Source organism: Antennarius striatus, chromosome 12 (assembly GCF_040054535.1).
Source record: "Antennarius striatus isolate MH-2024 chromosome 12, ASM4005453v1, whole genome shotgun sequence".
Lineage (NCBI taxonomy): Eukaryota > Metazoa > Chordata > Actinopteri > Lophiiformes > Antennariidae > Antennarius > Antennarius striatus.
The window spans coordinates 11034753-11054907 of NC_090787.1; the positions used below are offsets into that span (position 1 = coordinate 11034753).

The window sequence follows — 20155 nt, forward strand, 5'->3', positions numbered from 1 at the left end:
GAGGGAATACAAAATGACAGCAGATGGACAGATTTTATTTTTTTAGTTTGCCATTGCATATTTATGAACATATTGCTTCATTATTAACAACATGAAAGAGGAAAATAGAAGGAATATATTATATTTGCTGGATTAAAAAAATTTTTGCATCATATTTTCCTGATAAAAAGGACAGACCATAAATAAACTCATCTGGTTTGTTTTACTTCCACACACAAGTGGACTCGAGTGAACAGTACCATTTGCCACTGAATGATTGATGAAAAAGTACATTTTAGCTGACAGTTTAATGACTTCACCAAACCGGTTTTCACTCATGCTTTGGGTTATAATGGGAGTCCATCTAATTGTGATTAAGATTCCAAAGCAGCATTCCAGAAGCGACAGTTTTCGGTATCTCATGCTGAAAAAGCATTCCTGTTTTAGAACATGCTAACCATATGCTTTGGTGCTACTTTACGCTAAAGCAAATAAACGGAAGTAACTTGCATGAAAAGGTCTTTGCAGAGGAATAAAGGCTGTGCAGAATGATCTGAAATTCTAAGAATACACATGACATGCAACACACTGCATTCATTCTAAATAATATTGCTTCCTCTTCATTTTCTTTGACTTGAAATAATAAAATGCTAGAATTCTGTAAACAGAGTGTCACCTAAAAAGATAGACAATAGACAATGATGTCACATAAGTACATGAAACATTTTAAGGCTAAGTTGAAAGGAAGACCAATGAAAGTGAATTTCAACTTTGGGGGGAAAGAACAGATGCATTACAGTACTGTTTTCATAAGCAGAAAAAACGTTTTGACTTTAATTACTCCAATGAGAGAAATGAGACTGAAAATCCACACCTTGGCATAAATTGTCCATATACTGTACATAAAACATTTCCTAAGTAAACATCTGCCCAGCAATGAAAGTTTTTATGAAGTACAAATTTGCCTCATTAGCATTCAAAGTTGCCGCTAAACATGCAAAGTGTTAAAGTGCATCCTAAATCAAAGCAGCTTGGTAAAAATACAGCAGTTGAAAGTTAGTTAAAAATGGAAGACCTGGATTGTTTGGATTCACATGAAGGAAGGCAGCAGAGATATGTCTTTAAGTTAGAAATGAACAGATAATGGATCTTGCTAAAGGATGCAGTCCACAAAGGAGGATTGATACAGTCCCAGCCCAAACTGTCAATCCACTGGAAGATACCTGACCACATGTTCTCTGTCCAATGAAAAGATTCTGCGTTGGAGCTGTTAACAAAATAGAATTATGAATTCCTCAAAGTCTCAGCATCTGGTGTTTCATAGCCACACATGAAGTTGTGTGTTTATTAATATCCACTGTAGTACAACACTCATCCCATTTGCATTTCACAGTCTCAAAACTGCAGTGGTTATTACTGTGCTTTGTAACATGAAATTGTTACCATCTGCAGGTTAAAAATGGCACTGAAATGACAGAGTCAGAATCTGCTAAAGATGAATAAGTGGGCTTGTAGCTCAACAGCTTTTGATATGGCTTGTAAAGATTGTCAAGATAAGCCAAGTAATCATCTCCATTTGTTCGGATTAAAAGCGCTATATAAATAGCCTGAGAGCTGCATTGGACAGAGGACATGATAATCAGCTATGACTCCTGAGTTCCACATATATAGTTGGAAAAAACTACTGTAGGACTAATAGATCATTATAAAATATAACAGTGGTCTGCTCTCTCTGAAATAGTATTCTGAAAAAAACCCAGACAGTATGATGGTAATACCAAGGTTGTTGTTTTTTTTACATTGGACAATAACAAATGAAGTGTCAATAATGCATTTAACAAGCATAACACACTTCCTATTAAACATGCTGCCGCATTTTCTGTGAGGAATTTTTTCTTGTTACTTAAAACTTACAAAATCTGATTATACAACTCACATGCTTTAAATGAATTACGAACAATGGGCGTAGGGTCTTTCAATAAGACCGTAAAGCTACGATAAGCCTAAAAGGGAAGAATGATCTTATGGTGCTGTGCCAGTTTTCACCATCTGTGTTTACAGTTTGCTTTGTATAAAACATTTGCGCTGTGGACTGCATGTAGTAAGCAAGAGTTTTAAAGCATGTTCAGCTCACTATAAAGTGGACAGCTTCAAAGAGGGTTGAGTACACACAGCTGGTTGTGTGTGTGTATGATCAGTGGGCGCTGTTTGTGCCCCAGTCGTACGGGAGGAAGCTGACTTTGGTCTTCCCAGCAGAAAGGATGCCCTGCAAGCTCGTCTTCTTTGGAGAGTCACCCATGTGCTCCAACACCCACTTCAGCACCTACAAGATGAAACATACAGTGACTCATAGTTGGACTCACTGGTTAATATCAATACAACCACTTCATTTTGTGTGTTTTAGAAACACATGACTGAAACTGAAACATGTACATGGATGTCAAACAAGCCTGAAGCATAAAGTTCTGTGACTCTGTAATCACATAAAGCATTTGAAAGCTCAAACTACCTTTTCATCCGTGTCTCCAAAGTCAGTCTTATACCACTTGAATATCTGACTGAGTCGTACTTCTCTTTTCCCAGAATCCACCATGCAGCCATCATCGTTCTCCAGGAAGGCCTCTGCTGCTGTGCGGAGCTGGCTGTCAATGTCCTGATGGATCAGAATTGATTTAGTTGATCAGTATTTATCAGGCATGTGGAGCAGTTAATGCCCCGCTTTCCCATTAATAATTAGTTCTGCTGTCATAGTTGAGCAGTTTGTAAGTCATGTAATTAATTTTCAAGTCACACATAACAATTACCTTCTTTTTTGTTTGTTCATTATAGCTGTATGAATATCATTTATTGTAAATAACTTCAGTGAATTCGGGAATTTAAAAAAGGAGGAAATTAAGACCATTACAGAGCTGAGACGCTAAAACTGATACTATCGGAGATAAACATTTAATGTTTATTTGCTTACCTGTGGAGTGTATGTTTTAATTGGTGGGCAACCCTTTGCCCCACAGTTCAATGCAAAGTGAATGAGGGGCTCAGCGTCAGGAAGTGCCACCTAATGGACATGATGGTAAATGACATTCAATATAAACGACCTACTGTACAGTATTTCACATAGAAAATTTTCTGTATGTTCAGTGATTATGCATGTCTGCATACTTGCAGCCGTGGGTCTGTTTTGGAAAAAGGCCTCAGAAGCTGTGCTAGACCTTTTCTGTTCCCTCTCAGAACACCGTTCTCAATGTCTTGTAATGTGAACACTTCTCCTCCAATCAGGTAGCTGACATTGTTGAAAAACTGAAAAAAACAGGAGAGGGAAAAAAAATGTTTTCATGTAATATGTATTCCCTTTAGAGTGTGTGTACACTGGATTAAAACATAATCATTCTTGAAATTGATAATCAGATAATGACCACTAATGTTTACCACCTCTACACCTCCTGAAGCAATGTGACATAATGTGACGCCAACACAGTTGAGTTTCACTGTTGAGGAAACTCCACAGGGAAAACGGGCAAAGGACTTGAAATATGAAGGTTTCCTTAATGTACAGCTATATGTTCCACATCTTACTGTGTATCTTTGCCACATGTTAGTGGGGAACCCCAGTCGGAGGTTTCCATGGATGACCAAGGCATTGTAGATGTTAATGAAGAAGGCCAGCTTCTCCTCCCGACCCAGTGACAGCAGCTCCACTCTCTGCAGCTGAACGGCCAGCTCACAGTAGCGCTCGAAGGCTGGGTTCACAGACATGCCTTTGTAGTCCACAGACTGTGGGAGCAGGTACAACACATACAGATCATAAACTTCTCTTCAAATACATAGAGGGAGTGTTACTACAGAGTCACTCATGTATGCCTGTTCTGGATTAGCCATGCTAAGGTACTGTAATGTAATGCTTAAAGCAAACAAATGTACTCATCAGGAGTCACGGGGTAATACGGACATTACCTTGCCATCAGCAGAGAGATGCTCGGAGAACAATTTCAGAATCATCTCCCGTAAAAGCAAAGAGAGCTCAGCAGCTGAGTTTCAAAGGAAGAGAGAGAGAAAGATGGTAATGTTAGGTACATTCAAGAGCATTTTTCTGTAAGATGTAAAAAACGAATATGTGAATGCAACAGGGTATTTTATTGTCACAGTCCATGCTTTGCTGCAATGTAAAAGCAACACACTTCATAGCCTGTCTTTAAAATACTATCAGTGGTTATCAGATGTTACTGGCTACTATAACAGAACCATGAAGTGTAAACATTTTAAGCAGCTCTGAAATAAATCCATGGAGAGAAAAACAAAAACAATGAACAGACAGCATAACACCATGTTCACCTTGATATTGCACAAGTGAGATAAGCAAACACTAACTGGGAGAAGGGAAAAAAGCAGTGTAGATAAACTCCAAATGAGAAAAAAAAAGAAAAAAGCAAAGCAGAGTACAAGTAGAGAAGCAGGGATTATATTCCTCTGTGTTGTAACACAAGGATTAGCTTGTTAGTTACCCTCTTGAGGTACGAAATAGGAGCCAAGCAAGTTCCACCATCACAGAGCAAAGAACTCACAATATTAATCCATCAAAAGAAGACAAACCCACTGAAAAGTAGAGCACGTTTTTCAAAGAGGACTTCTATGATATATATTTCAACACTGAATTTTCTTCAGGTCCTCTCTGACAAACATTATAACAGAATTACTGGGGGTCAATTTACTACTCTATGTGTTATACAGTGTATTCCTACAATTGTCTCCTGGTCAAGAGTAGACTTGCATCCCTGTGCTACATCATAGCCAGCACTTAAGAGTTAAAAGTCACTGGGGGAATGATACTTTTTGAGAGGGAATTATGAGATATATCATTAATCCTTACTTCAGTTCTCATCGCCACAAGGCTCACTGACAGAACACACAACTCTGCACAAGGAACCCAAGACAGCACCATAGACAGGAGAGGTGTTAGAGCAGCAGTCAGTGTAAGCCTGTGGTACAATGTGGTTCTGCCCCAGAGCCAGGTCCATTACATACCCTTGATGGGAGTGCAGACTGCAGTTTGGCCTGTGTTGAGGGCAGAATTTGGGTCATCCTGCAGCAGCCTGTAAAGAGCCTCCAGGGTTTCTTTACCTTTTCCAAAAGTGTCGTCCTGCTGTCCCGAGCCATGCACCCTGACCATGTACTTCTTCTGCAACAATGCTTGGCCAGTATTACAGGCCACAATTCTACCTGACATAAATATGGCCACAGTCAAAAGTTAGAAGATCTGGCTTTGAATTTACTTTTAATGAATCTGGACACAGATAATTTAATAACTTTCCAGATTGGTTTTTTAAAAACTCAATATGAAATTTAGGACTTAGAAGCCTGTTTTACTGCAGGTCTGCAGCCTTACTTACCCATCCCCTTCTCTGTCTGCAGCCAGTCAACCAGCTGATCACCTGAAAAGCTCTTTTTGTACACTACAAATCCCCTCCTACGACTGCCAATCACGCTGGCATGTTTGAGGTCCTCTACCAGGTCCGCCAACTCATCTCTCTCACACATAAACTCTGTGAGGTCAGGAACGCGCCAAGACACACATGCACAAACATACAAAAATACACATGTTCATACCCACATATATGTAATCATATAATCATTTTTAAAAATTCTATTTTATAGACACACTACCAATTAAATATTTGATGTATTTTGGTTATATACATCACAATTTATAACTCATGTCTTACCAAAGCAACATAATTTAGATTTGTAAATATTTTTTTTCCCATGAGCCAACAAGTTACAGCTGATGAAAAGGGTGTCCGTGAAATGATATGCAATTCAAAAAGGTTCCCCACTTGATGAATCAACTGTTGAAATATCATTGCTGCCTTTGGTAAGAGAACTTTATTAAATGTTTGTTATAAACATGGTTTGATGTAAATTATTCCACCTTTTTTTCCCATTTATATCTACAGATGGGTGCATCTTTTCTGGAATTGGAGGTGCAGCATTTTAAGAGTGATACTCAAGAATGATAAGGGGGAAAAACCATGAAATAAATGTTTAAATAATATGACTTAATTTCTTAACAGTCACATATACATATAATCCAATAGTGTTAGACAGAATGATGCTGAAAATATCACCATGTCCAAAGTAGCTTTATATGCTTTATATTCTTCAGACGTTTTCTCATGTTAAGGAACTTTCCCAATGTGGTTCATTTCACGTTTCAACAACCAATTTATGAGCTGACAACACCAATGTCAACAAAGTTGAATTTGAAATATATACTTTAACATTAACCACGTAATTCACAGCAAAGACGGCGCTCGGTACAATATCAGCTGTACTTAAAAGGCAAGTTAACATATTACGGAGGGCTAAAAAGAGTCTTCTTTATTTGATGGCAACTCTGATAAAAAAAAAAGATACAAATGTACTTTTTTTTGTCAGAACAATAAATCTCTCACCTCCATCTGTCTCTCTGCCTGCAACCTCTGCTTGGTTCTCCTCTGGAAGAGGTGGAGCATCTACTGGAAGAGGTTCTTCTTTGACCATGTTCACCAACCTGTTAAGCTCCTCAGGAGCCTGAAGAAAAGAAAAAAAACAGTCAATACATACACTTGAATAAAGAAAATGCAATCAGGATCTCTTTTTTCATCCTGTGTGCACTCCTCACCAGCTTCTGTAGGTCATCGTTGCCCCCAATGTGTACATTATTGAAGAAAATTTGAGGGACTGTGCTGCGTCCTGTCAACTCTTTCACCTTGGGTCTTAGCTCTGGATGTTTTCCCACATCGACCTCACATACTGGTACACCCAAACTCCCAAGGGTGGCCTTGGCCTGCATACAATGAGGACAGCCCTGAATGGAATATACTGTCACCCGACCCAAGGAATCGCTCTCCAACTTCTCCATCTGCAGCGATGATAGGCAGGTATGAGAGTAAAAGAAATCAAGAGATGACTGCATGAGATTTATCCAATATAACATTACAATTAGTGCTGTCAGGCGATTAAAAAATTAATGTAATTACAGGATTTGTAATTAATTAATCTAATTAATCACATTTTAATCTCATACCTGCTAAAGGCCCCCAAATAAAGAATTTGAATTTGAGGACATTACAAAATTGTAGTGCATGACTAATCAATAGAGTGCACCAAGAAGAGAAGATTTGAAATCCACATTTTTATAGGTTAAGTGTGCTTTATAAATAAAATTAAAAAGAAAAAAGGCCAAGCACATCAGCAAACCAATTAGGCCAGGTGCATTTCTCAAAAATACAATACAAATACAGTTAAATAAAATACATTTCAGAAATAAAATAAGGCTGAGTCTCAAATAGACACATAAGCAGACTCTCAATCAAAATGAATGCTAAAGCTGAGTCAATACAGCAATTCAAAATGAATAGTATAACATGCCTCTAAATAAGGCAACATCAGCAGCAAGATGCCAACAGGCTTTTCCTTTAAAAGGATAAGATAACATTCAACTCTGTGTCCTTGACATGTTTTTCAGTTAAATGATACGTTGGGCTGGAGCTGCTTCGGTGATATGAAAATTCTCTTTTACAAAAGGTACAAATAATAATAATCATCATCATCATCATCATTATCATCATCAACAAAAAAAAAATAATGGATTAGATTATATAGCGCTTTACATCGGATTCATTATTCATTCACTCCTCATTCATACTTGGTGATGGTAAGCTACGTGTGTAGCCACAGCTGCTCTGGGGCAGACTGATGGAGGCGTCTACAGCGCAGATTGGCAAAGCAGAATCATTGCGTTTTTGTTTATAGTCCCGTCTTTGTTCTTTTTATAAATAAACTTCCCGCCCAAAGGTCCGAGTAGGCTTGCCTCGCTCCCCTGTGTCGCGTCCATCTCTGTTGTCAGTCACCCTGCTTTTGACTAGTGGCACAGGTACGAAGTGACGTGACACTGCAGCCTACGGGTCCCTCAATGGGCCAAATTTAAAATGCTTGCACATTGACTTGCCACTCTAATTGCGTTAATTTTTTATAGCGCGTTAATTTACAGTGTAATGAATTCATCTAATTAACGCGTTAAAGTGACAGCCCTAATTACAATCTGAAGTCCCTATTTAGCATTATGCATGCTGAGTAACTCTTTTGGCCTGAAATGAATGATCAGTGTTTTCACATGTTCATCTTCAAATGTGTAGGAGACAATCCTCTAAATACTTTTGGACAATATTAAAAGAAATCATGATTATGTGCTCATATTTATGTAATTTTGTTGATGTGTAAAAAGGAGCGCGCCGTGATTTACATTTACAAGCAGAGTTTCTGATCATGAACAGAAACACTGACACAGTAAATGATTGTCGCGGAGTTCCAAAGTCTACTCTTAGAATAGATAAGTGATTTTTTTTAACCCTATTGTGTGGAGATCTCTCTTTATTTAGCAACATCCTCTCAGGTTATTACTAAACAGTTCCTTGTTTTGAAGACATGTCAGTCTCCTGTTGGGATAGCATTTACCAGTTCCTACTTCAGACCCAACTTTTGGCGAACACGTTCGTCAATATTTTATCGATATTCCTGAGGGAACGCATCATTCTAGTATCGTTCCAGGAAGGAACGAAAGATTAGATGCTCTGTAAGGTTTTCAGAAAAGCTTCTTTAACGGTTTAAATAAAGTGCATCATATTTATAGGAGTAACGCCTTAATGTTGGAAAGTGTCAACTATAAACGATCAATAATAGAATACAGTACTGTAAACAAGCAATGGATGGATTAGCCGAAGATAACAACAGTACGTTACCTTTCAGCAGTATACCTTTCTGGGTACAGCCTTATTTTGGTCCGTGTGAAACCTAAATAGCACGGCTGTTTCCTTTAGTCCTGAAATTACAACATTTTAGTTAATACACCTGCTAGGTGAGACTACTTCCTTACAGGTAAAGGACCCTGCTGAACTAACAGATCCTCAGCAACGCGGAAGCTAGGCCATGTTAGCAACCTTGCCTTCCGATACCTTCAAGACCCCTCGTAAACTAAATACTGTATCTCTTTTTTTTTTGCTTTACTAATTATTAAATATTATTTACCATTAAAAATCAAATTATGTATTTTTACAGAATGTATGAAAGTCCCAAGCTGTTTTTCACTGTTTTAGTATTTATGTTTTTATTAACGTATTGCAATAAAGACAGTTTTTGACTGTCGCGCTTGAGCAAATTTGCAATTTTAGTGAATATTATGTAATTTTTTTAATATAATGCTTGAAATTAATTTATTTTTCAAATAAAATAGTTGGAAATCGAACGTAATAGTTATTGCAAACATTGGCGTTGACTGTCAATAAAAAGTATATAAAATTATTTGATATATTTATCTTAAAGGGGAAATACAAAGTTTCTTATAAATTAAATCACCAAAAGAAACAGCAAGAAGATAAAGACATGGAATTGAGTTGTCGGATATCCTCTCACGCTTTCAATAATTTCGACAATTCCTATAACATCGAAGGCATCTTGACTGAGAACGGAACATTAGACTGTTACTTGTTCCACTACGGACGATTTCGTAGTAGAACACAAATGGTGGACTTGTTTTGGGTGTTTGAGGATGTCGGGCCTGTCAAATGTAGAGAGGGTTGGATGTGCAAACATTCTAAATTTATTGCCTGAAGTCGATTTACGGTCACTTTGCGATACCGTGACGAATAAGATGATAGTTGTGGAAGATATTACAGGTATGCCTCCAATCTGTATTACATTAGAAGTTAGCATATTATGTCCTGGTTACATTATACTGTCTCGTATATCAGAGCCAAATTAATCAGGTATCGAATGCTTTAAATGTTCTCCTATTATTTGAACAAAAAAGACAAAGAGAAGCTGTACGAGTTAATTCTGAAACATGAAAGGCATTGAAAGCAGGAGAACCAAGATGAATTGTACTGTTTTCTACAGTTGTTGTTTTTTTAAAAACAACTTTTATCGAAAGAATATCATGATCATGATCATGATAACAAAATACTCAACTTGTTTTATCAACATACGTTTCTGTGTATGTAGAAGCAAAGGATACAATTCTGGTCTTCACAAAAAATGCCGAGGAACTCCTAAAAAGGAAAAAAGTTCACCGCGACCTGATTTTCAAGTACTTGGCAAAAGAGGGTGTGGTGATGTCTCCTACCAGCGAAAAACATCAGCTGGTTAAAAAGGCCTTGGAGCTATGGTCATCTAGGAAGGTAGGTACAAGAATTCCAGCTCTGTACGTTAACGTGGCGATAGCCAGGAGCTGGGAATAAAGAACTAGTAAGTCTTTATGTTTTTTTCTAGGCTGTGGTTGATGTTAAAGTTCAACCAGAGACAGATGACACCAGACCGGATTCTACGAATGTAAAGGCAGAGGTGGGCGTTGATGCACAGGCTCTCGGCCAGCAGTTCTGCCGGTGGTTCTTCCAGCTGTTAAATAGTCAGAACCTCTCACTAGGCCAGCAGCCTGAGAACTGGGGACCACAGCATTTCTGGCCAAATGTAAGGCTGCGCCTCCTCACCAGGTGAGTCTGCCATTAATATTACTGAAATTAAGATACTGGTTCTGTCTGCTGTATTAGCTTCTCATTTTTCACTGCAATAATGGGGAAATATGTTGCTTTAGTCCAGAGATTAATTATGAAAATTTACTCATATCGACATTTCCACATTATCTGTCTTACCACAATCATATTCCATGCATATAAGATGACTCTTATCGGGAGGTGAGACTGCTGTTTGAGCCTTCTTCAAACGACAAAAATTCATTTTTATGACCTTCGGGATGATTTATTCTGCAGCTGTTTTTGTGTTTATATTTAATGACACTTGAATAACGCTAACAAAAAAGGGTTTTACAAACGGCTTGAATAATTTGAATTGTCTTAAAAAGGCCCGGCTTTGGCTAACCACAGTTGCAGTAAATAAAAGTATTGTAGATTGATGCTAGTTTTGTATTTCTTCACCAACACGTTTAAATACACAATGTTTGCCCTCACCTACACCTTAAAATAATCCAGGACTCATGGGATCAATAAAAAAAAAGTACAAGGCCATCCATCTGTGCAATGCATTGCCCTCAGGAACAGTACAATGAAAAAAAAACAGACAACATTTATAGTACAGTATTTAAGTCAGTATAAACTGTCACATAAGGATGGATGGTTGAAGTTAGCCCACCTTTTACAATAGTTAAGTAGGGAAAATTACCCAAATTCTTAAATGTGATGATGGAAATGTGTTTGTCTTTCTCAGAACTGGTAGCGAACAGATTGAGGAGTTCGAAGGAGCTGAAATGGTTAATCTCCGTCTCCTGGCAATGGCCAGTGAAGAAAGACTCTTCTTCAGTCCTAACCTGGAATCGCATGGTCTGAAAGTCCTTGTTTCCCCCCATGGCCTGCTACTGGTGGCTGTAGCTGGGACTATTCACAGAGATGGATCCTGTCTTGGCATTTTTGAACAGATCTTTGGTCTCATCAGCTCCCCGTTACAGGACAACAACTGGAAGATCAAGTTTGTCAATCTGAAGATTAGAGGGCAGGATGCTCTGAGTGGAACAGAGGTGGTAGCACCTGCCTTGAGTTACAACTCAACTGACTTGCAGCTGCTCTGCAGTTGATGACTTTCTTTTACATAGTTTTTCCAGAACATTGATCTGAGCATCTTCTCCCTCATCTAACTTGCCCAAACACAATCTGTTTATTTCCAGGGATTAAATCAGGCATCTTTCTGACACAAAAACCAACTGAAGTGTAACAGCAATATTTCACATTACATTGAGAAGTAAAACAATGTCACATAAATTGAACATCAGATGATGATTGATGTAACATAAAAAACAGGGCAAAAGATTCCCTGATTTTCTCTCCAGTAAATGCAAATATACATGTATGTGTTGGAATATCATGTTTCATATATACTTTAAGTTCTCGGAAAGCATGTTTTTCTTACGCCTCCTGTTTCTTGTGCGACTAAGCATCATTATTGATATGGATATGCTTTTGTAAGTATGTATCATAAAATACAAAGATTATACAGTGGTTTGGGCATGTGCTAAACAGTAGCATCAGTCACTACTGTGTGTGTGTGTGTGTGTGTGTGTGTGTGTGTGTGTGTGTGTGTGTGTGTTTTCCTGTAAATAAACTTAATTTTTAAATAATCTGAATTCCCTAAACTCAATGCACGGAGATACATTTGATTGTTAGCTTGTCAGACATACCAAAGGGAGTGATGACATGCAAAGATTTGTGTTGCCTCATTGCTGATTGCATTTTGCTGAATATTTTATGCTGTTGGGTTACTGTTGTGCGTAAAATAAGTTGACAGATACTTTTATTCTGTGATTACATTGATTCCCAACAGTTTTGTAGAATAAGCAGCATGTCTCGATCACAATTATTTTATGTATTTTCATAGCATCACACACAGTTGTAGGGAAAAATGCAGCTTATTTGTGTTTATTTTCTGTGTGTTCTGTTTATCTGAAATTTGGTACACAATGTGCATGGTGGATTTAAGTCTTAATCTGCCTCAACCAGAACAGAACAACGATTATTTTGAATTAAATCCAGATCCTGTGTTGTTCCGTGGCTCAGAGCGAGTCTCACATTAACTGACGCTGCACCAAAGGCCAAAGGACATGTACAATTGCAAATGGTAAGTATTGCTAAGTTCATTTTTTCTATTGTACATAATCTAAGCTGTTTTCTGGAGTTCATCAATTTCTTTATTTGGGATTTTCAACAAAAACATGTTTTTTTTAAAATTGTTTTGTGACTTTCATTCATATTCTAGCAGAGGATAGAGATGTGCCTTCTTTAGGAATACAACACTAGCCTTCAAATGACTCCCAAAATGTATGGAGACAGTTATTAAGGCCAAAGTAGAATTTATTAATTTGAACTGTTTTTGATGATATCACTGCTGTTTGTCTTCACGCCGTCCTGGAATTATGCCTCCAGATTTCAAGACATTTAAAGATTTTAAAAAAAAATCCCTTTTTGGTCGGAAGGAAAACCTATTGCATACATGACATTTCTTGATTTTACGAGCCAAAATAACGTCCAATACAGATGTATCAGTGTAGCCACTCTGGACACAGCTAAGTTTCCACTTCATTCGTATTAGAGGACAAATATCACATGATCATTAGGTCATAATGATGAGTAAGAGTAAGTGAAGATCATTATATCCCAGCAGACTAGAAAAAAAATAAAAGCGAGTGCTTGACTCCTTCAGCAGAAATACAGATTTTCATGCTGATATTTTTAGCTGAAAAATACAACTTTTTTATATACTGATATGCAATTCAAGATGCCCCAATAATTGGACCAAAGTATCAAATGATTCTACATTATGTTTCCAAAGTTCCAAATTGACTATTTTCCATTGATTCTACTCTGTCGCCATAGTTAGGCTGTACTGGGTTTGGTGGGGCACAGATTATGCTAGTATCATTGTGGTTTTGTTTGGAAATTGTACATGTGGGAAATTATTCTTGGCAGCTGTTTTCAAAGGGGCCTGAAATAGTTAATATCTGTGACTGAATGGGTCGGAGCCACATGGCCGTTTGTGCTTTACTAGGCCATAGTTGTGGTGTGAGGAAACCACTGCAGTCATTGATCTTAGCCTGTTCACCTCTCAGAAAGAATAATAACAAGCTGTTTGCCTTCTGTCTTTATGGCACTTGGCTTCTCTGCATTTTAATAAGCGGTTTGGCCACATGCACAGCTCTGACGCACGTTTAAAAAAATACGCTGCAGTGGCGTCTGGTGATGGTTTTCACTCTTGAGTTTTTGTTTTTTTCTTCACCCTCCTCTAAAAGGGAAGTATGTTTCTCATAAAGGAACATGCTAAAACCTAGATGCATGGCTCTTTGAAATAGCTCAAGGGTGGGAACAATGGTGTCTTACTGTAATTGTCTATAATTGTTTCCACACATTGATTTTGACTGATTGAATATTAGGTTCGCTCTTAGAAAAAGCCTCATTATTTATCAAAGATAGATTATTAAACACCTCATGGTACAGTTATTTGTAATTTTTGCATCTTTACATCTTTAGCAGTCATTCAGAAAGTGGGGCCTTGGGTCAAACAGAGTTTTCAAGCTTGTAGTGGTGGCTATATTTACCCCCATAACGACATGATTTGTGTTTACACATATCTGTCCTAAAAACAATACACATATTTCTTGTCAGTTAGTAATGGTTCAATATGAAATGACCTTGTGACAACAAGAGGCCAGAAGAGGGCAGACAAGCTACATCAGAGAGAGAACAGATTTTGATCCCTGGCCAAGAGAAGAGTGGGTAAAATCCTTTTAACACTATTACATGAGGAAACTCATCAATTCCTAGGAGCAATATGAGTGAGCTGATGTTACCGGGCAATTTCTATCTGGCCACAGCCATGAGACAAACTGTAAATTTTTCGAGTTTGAATTGTCCTCCATTACAGTAATGGGGTTCTAAAAGAGAGACACGTTAAACTGTTGCCTCTCATAGACACAGCAGCACGTATTTCACAAGTTATTGAAGTGTCAGTAATTTATCAGTACCCATGAAGGTGTCAGAGATGGCGTTAACACAATACTCTCCGCAATCTGCACTCTGTGGACAATAAAGGACAGGATTTATGTAATGGCCAGAGAATCAATCAATAGGCAATGATATTTCTCTTGCTGACAAAACATATTAGAGGAGAATTCAATCAAGTTTGACAGAGTTGCTCTGTCGTTTTGTTGGACTTGCCCTCCAACCTAGCAGTGTTTCATAAACCGGTGCTCACTAAAACTGAACAGAAACAACCACATAACTCGTGCAGGGGGCGGGGGTAATGGGGTCGCCGGTGGCATTGGTGTTAAACCCACAATCCACAATTCTTCAACCTTACACTCTGTCTTTTGCTGAGATGATTTAATTTTCTTTTTGTGTTATGCAGGTGACAGTCTGTTTCCTTTTACAAAGTTCGAAATATTTTTTTTGCACTGCCATATAATAATAATTAAAATGATAAGTATCCTCATATTATGTTTTGGGCATCCCCAATTATTTATTATGGTGACAAATGAGAAAAAAGAATTTGTTCATTTCTTGCCACAAAAAGTTGTGGAAATTTCCTGGACTTCGATTCAATAAGCAAGCAAAATAACATTTACATTTTAAAGGCATTACACAAAAGGAGAATGCCATTGTGGTATTTATAAAACCAGCTTTGCCTTAATGTTTGCTTTGACTTTCCATGACCTTTAAACCATGTCTGAGTATGCGCTTGAGCTCTTTATTTTGTGCATGCATCACAATTTGCCTCTATTTCACGTCTCTCCATTACAGCCTCTGATGTCTGAACTTGCATCGTTTTTCCCATTTCACCCCAAATGAGTTTGGACCAGTGAGGCATTCGTCAGAGCTCATATCAGCGTCTTATTTTGGCTTGCCGGTGTATCCTTACACATGCAACCATTATCTCACGTAAACAGTGGAAATGCAAGACTGCCGGGGGGAATCAGGGCCATTCAAGACAACTAGAAAGACTGAGGGCTGAGTGAAAAGATTCTGGGCAGTGACGCTCTCGTTTAGTGTCAATTAAAGAAAACATCAAGTGGAGTGGTTTCTGAAGGCAGCTGGATCCAATGCGGTGATTTATACCAAAGCAAATATGTTTGCTTAAAGGAATGTATGTAGCCAAGGATGTTTCAATCAGAATAACATGTCCTTAACATTCAGATGCACTGTACACATTTCCTTCCCCTTTTTTTTCTTCCTTTTATCTCTTAATGTTCCTTTGTCCCTCACACTTAGATGTTCTGCTGTGCAGCTTTGCACCAGATCCACATGTGTGCAGCACAGGGACCACAGTGAAGGCCTTCCCTTGGTACTTTGAAAAACAAACAAACAATCATAGAGACCACTCCATTATCAGAATGCTGCCAAAAAGGTTGTGAGCTTGTGTTGGACTGTGCTGACAGAGTGGCCGGTTGGTGGATGGATGCGTGCTGATCGCAGCTCCTCTCCTCTGTGGACATCTGCTCTGTGTGAAAGAGCTGCGGGGTTTGTCTGTGGTTGCATCTTAATCCTTCATCTCTTAGGTTCCAGCCATGCTTGCCCGAGCAAAGCCGGCGGCTCTGCTCGCCTTGCTTGTATTAATTGCCCTTGCCTGGATCACTGTTTGCTTCTGATTACAGTCATTAATTTCAATTCCCTTGGAGGCCACCACCACCATAGCTGCTTTTAGACACACACACACACACACACACACACACACACACACACACACACACACACACACACACACACACACACACACACACACACACACACACACACACACACACACACACACACACACACACACACATGCATGCATCAACAAGCATGAACATATATTTGTTTGGACACAACCTTGTATTTCCTGTTTAATGTGAACCAGTCAGCATCTTAAAACACCTACTTTGTCTTGCTGTGTTTTTTCCTATTTAGGCACACCCATATTATATAGTTATTATGATTTAATATCAGAAAATGCACATATAGAATAACCAATGTTAGTTAAGTTTACATTTATGTTTTATTTTTGAATGAATTACCAAAATAAGTATACACATTGCTTATTTACCAAGCTCATGAATTTCATATCTTGTTCTTATGGCAAACTCGTTCTCCATGTCCTCAGTGTTTGGCTGTTTGTGTCATTATCAACTGGGAGCTATATCTTGTCTCTTCTTCTACTAGTCTTTCAATGTAAAACAGGGATGAGAAGCAAGTTTTGATGTGCTGCTCAGAATATTCCTCCCAGCAGGTGGACCACATCTGGTAAAATTCCAACATCTGGGCCAGTGTGACGGCCTTGTAATTATAGCAGTATGACAGAGTTTGATCAGAAATGCTCAGAAAAATCTGACCACTGTAATGTACCAATGAGTCCCTGAATGAGCTAATATAAAACTAATTCCATCATAAACCATATGTTTATTCAGTCATTCTGTGCAGCTGTTCATCCTGTGTAGAGCCTGAGGTTTAGGGGGTGGAGGGGGGCTGGAGACTACACCCCAGTTGAATTTGGACAGGATGCAAAGTGCACCCTACACAACTCACCAAGATCATCATGGGGTTACATGAAAAGAAAAACAACAATTCACACTCACATTCACACCTACGGTCAATTTAGACTCACCACTTCACCCGTATTGCATGTTTTTGGTGGGAGAAACTGAGACAACCCATAGGGAACCCACAGACATGGAGAAAATTCCACTCAGAAAATCTTGAGTACATTGACTTGTGGAGTGGTATTAAATATATTCATGTGAATATTTACTATTAATGTAATAAAACAGAATGGAAATGCATTTTCAAACTGTCAGACAGGTGTGTATTTCCGATGTCCACAAAGTGCAAAACCCACAATCAGCACTTGTTATAGTGTTCTTTTGAAGAAGACAGTGATGTACCAAATTTGGCTGCTACTTCTCCCCATTAACTGCAAAGCTGACCTGAGGAGCCGTAAAACCTCCAATATTATCAAGCTGTGTGGCCTCTTGACTTCTGTCACCCTCTCGCCTCAGACCCTGAGACTGTCTGGGAATGCAGGGCTTCTGGACTGACTCATTAGACAGCTGTACCTTAAAGGGCCTCATGGGGGCATCACCCAGAGGTTGACTGCGCCGGATTGTGATTTGACAACCAGGCACAAATAAAAACCCCTGAAGCTTGACAACTTCCTCACTGAGCCCATGTAACCCAATTAGCGAACCATTCCTGGGTCGGACAAAATGAAAACATTCCGGACTTGAATTCCCAGGCTGGTTGTAGTCGTTTATTAAATTCATTTGTTCCTTCACCCTCTTCCTGAGATTTTCTCAAGCCAGTTTTAATGGTTCACCGAGGAGTGACTCAACAATTCAACGTCATGGTAGTGAGTTGTAAATATTTTCTACTCCTATGCTGGTCACTGTAGACTTGTCAGAGAACCTCTGATCATCTGTTAACCCACTGCCATTGTTTAAAGGACAGCAGATAATGAACACAGACTGCCTCAGTTCTGTGGGTGCTAAAGGCCTACATTACCCAGTGGATTGTGCAGTCTGCTGAAGATGCTGGAGGCTGAAGGCAAAGACGAAGGGGGAAAAAAAACAGTGCTCTCACAGAAGGTCATATTGATTGATAGAGCACCCTATGGACTGGCCTGTGGATTGCCTGCGCCTATTGTGTGTAGGTTTTTTTTTAGTGGGATGTCAGACTGATGCCCTAAAGGCCTTCAAGAACAAAGACAGACAGAGAAAGACAGTGAAATCTATGACTGTCTCACATGGGGCTATTATATGTTCTTCCCAATCATCTAAAGTGGCTCTCTTGGCACTTCTTCTTGCACCTACCTCTACTAAAAAAACCCAGTGAGATCTGCTTAAGATGCTAGAGTTCAGAGAAGAAGCACTTTTTTCCACATAAGCAGCAATCGATAGCGGAAAAAAAAGATATCTTTTCCAAATACATAAAACTAAAGCAACTCAAAAACAAAAACTCCCTCAATCCCAGCCTTTGGAACGGAGTAAGATGAGGAATGCTTGTGAGGAAGGCTACATTTACGTAGTGAGACCAGGCATTGAGTATCCTTTCTCTCCCATGTGAATTTCTGACATAGCCAGATTGGCCTCCTCACTTCTGACAGCCAATTGTCCTCATCCATCCTCATGCAAGAGGCCCATAGGTGTCATCAACCTCATCTAGATTTCCCCCAGTGAAACCCCAATGCAGGAATCTCCTGCCCAAAGTTCAGCAATGCGATAGAGCTGAGAGTGTCCCTGCAGAGATTCTGTCAATATGTCATCATCGTCATAGCTGCCAGTTGGCAGCGTGGTAACCCGCTGCTGACGTGTCAGCAAAACTCTCTCCATTTTGCTTTTATTTTTCCTGGTGAAGATCCATTGCCGGAAAACGGGATACACGGAACTCTGGATTCAAAAGATGGGCCATAACTCAAACAACCCATGATGCGTGTCACATTCCTGCGATAGAGGGATATTTGTGATGATGAACTGACACACGAGAGAGCGTTTGTTTCGTGTGATTGGGAGAAGGAGCTCAGCCGGGTGGCCCTATATCAGCAAACGTAAGCACTTATGGTCCAAGCCGACTGTGCTGACAACACAATTTTAGCTGGTTTTGAGACTAAACCAACCGTTTCATAGAGCGATATACCCCAGTACGAATGTAGCATATGAATTATTTAGTTTTATCTTTTGTGTGTGGACTCACAATGGAAAATGTGAGGCTTTGGCCATTAAGAAATACTTTATAAGTTTCTTCTTTTCTTGCAGGAATGACAGCGTTCATAAAAAACAGAGCCTGTATAGAAGTCTGGAGCACTAGCCTTTCCACACAGAGACAAGTGTGCCTTTGGACAATGTTCTAACTCTGCTCACTCCATACTAACTGTTCTTTTTAATGTCACCATCCATCCTCCACAGCACAGCTACAGCAAAGTGCAATTATAGTCCACAACAGTAACATCACACAGAAATGAACAATATATTTATTCATCGAGACAAGAAAGTGCACTGTAAATATGAAGCACTTTGCTAAAAACCCAGGAAATTACAGCAATATCACAGCCATTTGGAGAGCAGAATCATACTCAGTGGGACATTTCTGGACTTCATATCATCAGACTTGAGACGGTAATTGTTTGTACTGTATTTAGCGAGGGTCATAGAGAAAATGACGGGGACAAGGAGGCAAATAAAGAAAACAAAAAGGCGGCAGGAGAGTAAGTAAAGTTGCCTTCTGTACAGAGTCTCCAGCAACATATCCCTCACTAGCAAATTAAAGGAAACTGTACAGCCCATCCTAATCAGATGAACAGTCATATACTATAGGTCATCTGTGCAACAACTCATATTCACATTCATTGTTAGGCAACAGCTTCAAGTGGCTGTTGCGACTGTGATAGCAGCAGATTATATAGTACAAGAGAGGGAAGACACATGACTGTTACTCAGGAGACTCCTGCTCATGTCCCAGGGGTGAATCCAAGGTGACCTCTTAAGAGGTAAGAGGTCACCTACATCACATAACAGAACCTACAGTCTATACTTATTTTCAACCAAACCAAGATCATTTCATAAAGCTTAACGGGGAGTTTTGTTCCTAAAACCGTAACAAAAGCAGCTACAAGCACTTGTATT

The 20155-nt window shown here is 39.0% G+C and overlaps 2 protein-coding genes across 2 annotated transcripts; one reads left to right on the forward strand and one right to left on the reverse strand.

The window, feature by feature from the left end:
• Positions 1–14: 14 nt before the first annotated feature.
• zgc:152951 (uncharacterized protein LOC569013 homolog) lies at positions 15–8948 on the reverse strand. Its single transcript, XM_068329094.1, has 11 exons — positions 8754–8948; positions 6635–6874; positions 6426–6543; positions 5364–5516; positions 4999–5193; positions 3931–4004; positions 3553–3750; positions 3139–3276; positions 2945–3034; positions 2489–2632; positions 15–2302 (listed from the first exon to the last, which is right to left on the reverse strand). The coding sequence occupies exons 2-11, from the start codon at positions 6872–6874 to the stop codon at positions 2174–2176; spliced, it is 1479 nt and encodes a 492-aa protein (XP_068185195.1). The 5' UTR covers positions 8754–8948; the 3' UTR covers positions 15–2173.
• A 590-nt stretch (positions 8949–9538) lies between these two features.
• c12h3orf38 (chromosome 12 C3orf38 homolog) lies at positions 9539–12059 on the forward strand. The gene is made up of 4 exons (XM_068329818.1): positions 9539–9686; positions 10012–10187; positions 10279–10499; positions 11230–12059. The coding sequence occupies exons 1-4, from the start codon at positions 9560–9562 to the stop codon at positions 11591–11593; spliced, it is 888 nt and encodes a 295-aa protein (XP_068185919.1). The 5' UTR covers positions 9539–9559; the 3' UTR covers positions 11594–12059.
• The last annotated feature ends 8096 nt before the right edge of the window (positions 12060–20155 follow it).

Excerpts from the sequence above, each read along its gene's own strand:
- zgc:152951 (XM_068329094.1), bottom strand. The coding sequence starts at position 6,874 with ATGGAGAAGTTGGAGAGCGATTCCTTGGGTCGGGTGACAGTATATTCC. Across the intron at positions 3,751-3,930 it reads ATCTCTCTGCTGATGGCAAG|TCTGTGGACTACAAAGGCAT; the intron begins GTAATGTCCGTA and ends CTGCTCCCACAG. Across the intron at positions 3,035-3,138 it reads AAACAGACCCACGGCTGCAA|GTGGCACTTCCTGACGCTGA; the intron begins GTATGCAGACAT and ends CATGTCCATTAG.
- c12h3orf38 (XM_068329818.1), top strand. The coding sequence starts at position 9,560 with ATGTCGGGCCTGTCAAATGTAGAGAGGGTTGGATGTGCAAACATTCTA. Across the intron at positions 10,188-10,278 it reads AGCTATGGTCATCTAGGAAG|GCTGTGGTTGATGTTAAAGT; the intron begins GTAGGTACAAGA and ends GTTTTTTTCTAG. Across the intron at positions 10,500-11,229 it reads AGGCTGCGCCTCCTCACCAG|AACTGGTAGCGAACAGATTG; the intron begins GTGAGTCTGCCA and ends TGTCTTTCTCAG.